Source organism: Fragaria vesca, unplaced genomic scaffold (genome assembly GCF_000184155.1).
Source record: "Fragaria vesca subsp. vesca unplaced genomic scaffold, FraVesHawaii_1.0 scf0513059, whole genome shotgun sequence".
Taxonomy (NCBI): domain Eukaryota; kingdom Viridiplantae; phylum Streptophyta; class Magnoliopsida; order Rosales; family Rosaceae; genus Fragaria; species Fragaria vesca.
The window spans coordinates 86,811-91,963 of NW_004443439.1; the positions used below are offsets into that span (position 1 = coordinate 86,811).

Genomic DNA, 5,153 nt, shown 5'->3' on the forward strand with positions numbered 1-5,153 from the left:
GCCAATAGGATATGTAGTTTGACTAGATCTATGTATTCATATCCTAACCATATTGGTATTGTGTAATTCTCTATATAAAGGGCTCCTATCAATGAATAAGATGATGATTCTTTTGCTATCTTTTTGTCTATACACTTTATACTTCATCATTGTACTAATTATTGCATCATTGTTTTTGATTTTACCCCCTTCGATCATGGTTACACATAAGTGGAGGTTAGGATCCATATATCAAACCATATCAAACCTCTGATCCAGCCCATAGTCTTGTAAAGTTTCTTGAATCTGAATTTATGGTCATGACACAGTAACTGAAATGTTCCACACAGTCATTTGAATGGTATCAAGTTGTGAAGCAAAAAGGATGCTTGCTTACAGACAACATTAAGAGCAAAGCATGTGCCTTACCCCTCCTACTTGTATGAGAACATACTTAGAAATTTGGATTCAGTTTGATGGACTGCATATAACTTAAGACAAGTATTGTGTGTATTGTGGGAGAGTTGATAGTTTTGTCTACTGTGTGTATTGTGTGACATGTCTAGTTGTTTGATTTGTGTGCAGCTTATTTTTTAGTTGTTTGATTTGTGAAGTGAGCTACTACATGTGTATATTGTCTATGGTGTATAATATTGAAAATAACAAGGTTGTTAGCATGCATTTGGTATCTCAGCATTATAATTTGAGTTGTGTATATTATTTTATAATTGTAGGAAAAGTTGAAGGAATAGGGTGCTATTGCCAAGAAATTTGTAGACCACTCAACACCCGGACATCCCACCGGATCAGCTGCCTCCTTTGGACTGGCCAACTCAACTAAGTGTTGTGCAAAACACTATGGGAGAAACAAAAGGGTCTTACCTTCATGGTATTGGACGAGCAGGCGTCCCAGAGAAGAGCAGAAGGTCAACATCTTCCTCTTCATGGTCTCGACCGAATAATGAGGCGATGGCAGAGATAGTGGCTACTAGAAAGGCAGCTGAGGCACAAGAGAGGGCTGAAAAAGCTCAGGAGATCGCTGAGCAATCTGCTGCAGATTATCAAGTGTTGAAGTTGCAAATGGATCAAATCATGGCTCGAATAGGGCTACAGCCTATGTGTTCACCCTCGGTCCCAAGCCAACAACCTCGAGACGATGATGATGATAGGGGCCTTGACACTTCTCAGATTAGTTTAGGAAATCAATAGATTTTTCTAGTTTAAATAATTGTACAAACAATATTAGCTAGTATTTATTTGGTTGGTACGATAACTTTATTATTATTATTAGTAATATAAATATTTCGGTTAATTTATTTTGGTTTTACAGGAATTAATTATTTACTTACAGGAATATATTTTTGAGTTATTATATCTCTGAATAATAAAAATATATTTTTAAAAAAAAAAACTAAAACCTAAGCGACGAAACTTGTCTCTTAAGATGCTTATTTTGTCGCTTAAGAGTAAAAATTAGGCGTCAAAAGTTGACAGGCCAAAAAAGTCTTTTGTCGCATAAGGCTATAGCGATGGAAACGTTCGTCGCATTAAATGGAGCGATGAAAACAAGCTCGTCGCTAAACCAAAAAGGTTCGTCGCTTAACCGTAAAATGACAAGAGAACATACATCGCTAAACAACTTAAGCGACAAACACTTTTCGTCGCCTCTGTTAATTATTAGTCGCATTAAATCTAGCGACAAAAAAAGTATCGTTGCTAAACTAAAACTTTTCGTCGCTTAACTATAAAACGACAGAAAAACAGATGTCGCTGGAAAACTTAAGCAACGAAAACAGTTCGTCGCTTAAGTTAATTATTCGTCGCTTAGGTCTGTGGCGACATAAACAATCCCTGTCGCTTGGTTCGTTTTCTTAAGTGACAGATTATATGTTTTTGTCGCTTAAGTACCTATGAGACGCGTCATATGCGACGAATCTTAAACGACACCAGTTTCGTCGCTTAAGTCGGAAGGCAACAAAAATGAGCACTTAGCCGACGATTTGTTCTCGTCGCTTAAGTCTTTATTTCTACTAGTGTAAGTTCTATTTAGGCTACGGAATGTAGTTCTGTCTCCTAAGTGATTCATATAAATTTTTAATTTTTATTTTTTCAAAATGTCGTCGTCTAAGTAAAAATATTCCGTCTCCTAAATAGTACTTAAGCGACGAAATGAAATTCCGTCTCCTAAGTCGTTCTTCCGTCACCTAAGTGCTATTTTCCAATAGTGAGGTTTGTCCCCCTCTTTGATGGCCAGAGCAGTGGCGAAATGTTGGGTGCGCCACAGGTCTGCGTGACTTCATCTGACATGGTTGACAAGGAAGAGGAAGGGTGCAAAGCGGCTGTGTGGAGACCTAGAGAAAACTAGGGTTTGCAGACTCTAACTATATAGGATATTCAATACACAATACGTTAGTACAAATCATACTTAATTAAATGTAATTAATCTGAAAGCTAGTACTACGCGTACTAGTACTATTTACACTATTTTATGTGCAATAAGCTCTCATTTTGACAAATTAATCACCTATGAATTTGAGAGTGAAAATTAAAGAACCATAAATTAGAAGCAGTAATCAAGACGCTAGCTATAGTGTAATTAGTTTCAAATGTCAATAGTCCCACAAGCCTTCAATGTCCGAAATAGGGACAACAGATGGACTTTCAAGATGATCGTCATATAATGTGTTGCTGCTTCCAACCTCGATTTCTTGCTTTGTGACAACTGATGATGATATCTCGGTGGTATTCATATCAGCGGTGCTCAATCCGGTATCTTGCGAGACGCTAAACATAGACTGGTTGGATGAATACTGCTCCAGCTTGCACTGTCTGCTATCTAAGCCTCCTGAGCCTGCTGTTGTTACTGAAGTTTCAATGTGGTGGTGGTTGTTTTTAGCTGCAGCCATTGCTCTTAATGTGACCTGATGATCAATTGCGCTGCTTTGAAAGTTAAAGGAGGAGCCTTGATTGTTTGGGATTGAAGTCCTGGGGCCCCTTATCTCTTGTCGCAAGTAATAATCAAGGTTATTATTTGGCTGAAAAGAGAAGGAAGGGTTTGGAATCAACTGGTGGTGATGATGAATCTGAGGGTATAACATGGTGGAGGTTGCCATTGGGTTACTCATTTGGTTGCTACCGGCGGCGTTGGGAAGCTGAAACCTGTTCATCTGGCGAGTGGAAGAGCCAACTTCAAAGTAGTATTGCAAATCTGCTGGTGTTGTATTTTTATTGGCTGCTGGTATTGATAAGGGTGCTGCTGTGATGTTTCCTTTGGTATCGTGGTCGTTGTGCTCTCCGTAGTAGCCGCTATAAGAGCCTGCAGACTTGTCATAGGAAGGAGTAGGATCCATGAGAGGTGGGAGTGAAGAAGAATCCAAGAAATCATCCCCAAAAGAGTTGAGCCTAAGCAGCTGGCCGCCGGCGCCTTGATCAGTAGGAGATAAGGGACTACTTGTCTTTTTAAGCCCCATGTTCTTGTGGAAAACCCTGCACACAACCCATTCATCCTGCAACGTACAACAATATACATTATCAGAAACTACGTACTGAATTCGATCATGACTTCAATTCCACCAGCTGACACTATATATCCATCTTCTTTTTTTAGTTTTTCTTTTGAAGTCCCTCTACCCATAAAAAGAAACTCCCAACCGACATAAGAAAAGAAAGAAAAATTAGTGAAAAAGATCTGAGGATTGAAAACTAACCATCATATGCAATTTGATCTCAAGAAAAAGGTAGCCATAAATTTTCTTTGTGGAAAGGTAACAGAATCCAGAAAGCAAAGTAACGTAAGAGAGAAAGAAGGGGATGCGTGTGGTCACCTTTGTAGACTTAGAGAGGTTGCCATGGAGTCTGTATTCGTGCATGACCCAGTTGGTCTTCTCACCCTTTGGAGCTCTGCCGGTGTAAAACACAAGAGTCTTCTTCATCCCCACAAGGGTTTTGCGCTTGAAAATCTCTTTATCTTTTCCGGTGGCTTTCCAGTATCCAGATTCCGTTGCTCGATTCGTTCTCATGCCTGTAGGATACTTCCTGTCTCTCTGGCAGAAGAAGTACCATTCCCTCTCCCCCATCTTTGCCTTGTCTGCCATAATATCAGAATCAAATAGTTATAATTAAGAGTGCAACTATAATTTGATCAATCGAACTAGTTAAGAGCAGGCTAGGGTACAAATGAACTTACTGGGTAAATCCCAAGGTTCACACTTGTTCAGGTCAGCTTCACCGATCGCAGTCGCGGTGAAGTTGCTGTCGACCGCCTTCTCCGTTAGATAGCAAGTTATGATTTCCTCGTCGGTGGGATGGAAACGAAATCCGGGAGGCAAGGCCATCAGCTCATCATGGCCTTGATTCACCACCATACCTTCTTCTTCCATCATCGTATATCTCACAGAAACTAACCAGAGATCGATCGATGAGAGCGAGAGAGAGCACAAAGAAAGAGAAAGAAAATATCACAGACGGAACGCAGAGGGCTTAAATAGATGGATCAAGAGGATTTGTGAGAATGTGAGAATGTGGGGACAGCTCATATTCTTAAGATGCGTGGGGCGCAAGGCATCTTACTGAGGAAGCTAACCTCGTCTATCTAGCTCCTCCATTTTTATATTCTTCTTCTCTCTCTCTCTCTCTTGGCTTTTCTCAACTCTATCTACCTGTTTGAAAACGATTACTTATTTGCTAAATAAATTATAAAGGGAGCTTTCTCTCTGTTGGCGGTTCCTTCGGGGGACCCATGTTTCTAGCTCCACCCTTTCACATTATCAAACATCCCAAATTCCCTTCAATCAAACAGTTGAATCTATCATAACCGCTTTCAGAATTTCGTTGCATCTTCCGATCAATTTCCTCACTTGTATCTTAATTTGCTACTTGTGTACTTCTTTCACACCTACACAATTATATGTTACTTGATATCTTCATTCATTTGATATTACATTGTTCAATCAGTATATATAACTACTTATATGTCACCTAATCCAAATAGTTTATCAGAAGTGTTGTTTTTTTTTTTTGGATCAAGAATGATAAGAAAAAGGTAATTACAGACATGACCTGCCCGCAGGACCAACGATAAAGAAACCATGCAAGGTGACCTGAAAGTAACCAAAAAGTAACTACCATGGAGTCCAAACCAAGCAGAAAAGAAAAATAAACAAAGCTAAAACCAA

At 39.4% G+C, this 5,153-nt stretch overlaps 1 protein-coding gene across 1 annotated transcript; it reads right to left on the reverse strand.

Moving 5' to 3' along the window:
* Nucleotides 1-2,404: 2,404 nt before the first annotated feature.
* On the reverse strand, nucleotides 2,405-4,361 carry LOC101297900. The gene is made up of 3 exons (XM_004309738.1): nucleotides 4,166-4,361; nucleotides 3,804-4,066; nucleotides 2,405-3,485 (listed from the first exon to the last, which is right to left on the reverse strand). The coding sequence occupies exons 1-3, from the start codon at nucleotides 4,359-4,361 to the stop codon at nucleotides 2,589-2,591; spliced, it is 1,356 nt and encodes a 451-aa protein (XP_004309786.1). The 3' UTR covers nucleotides 2,405-2,588.
* Nucleotides 4,362-5,153: the final 792 nt, after the last annotated feature.

Excerpts from the sequence above, each read along its gene's own strand:
- LOC101297900 (XM_004309738.1), bottom strand. The coding sequence starts at position 4,361 with ATGATGGAAGAAGAAGGTATGGTGGTGAATCAAGGCCATGATGAGCTG. Across the intron at positions 4,067-4,165 it reads TGAACCTTGGGATTTACCCA|ACAAGGCAAAGATGGGGGAG; the intron begins GTAAGTTCATTT and ends ATATTATGGCAG. Across the intron at positions 3,486-3,803 it reads ACCTCTCTAAGTCTACAAAG|GATGAATGGGTTGTGTGCAG; the intron begins GTGACCACACGC and ends TGTACGTTGCAG.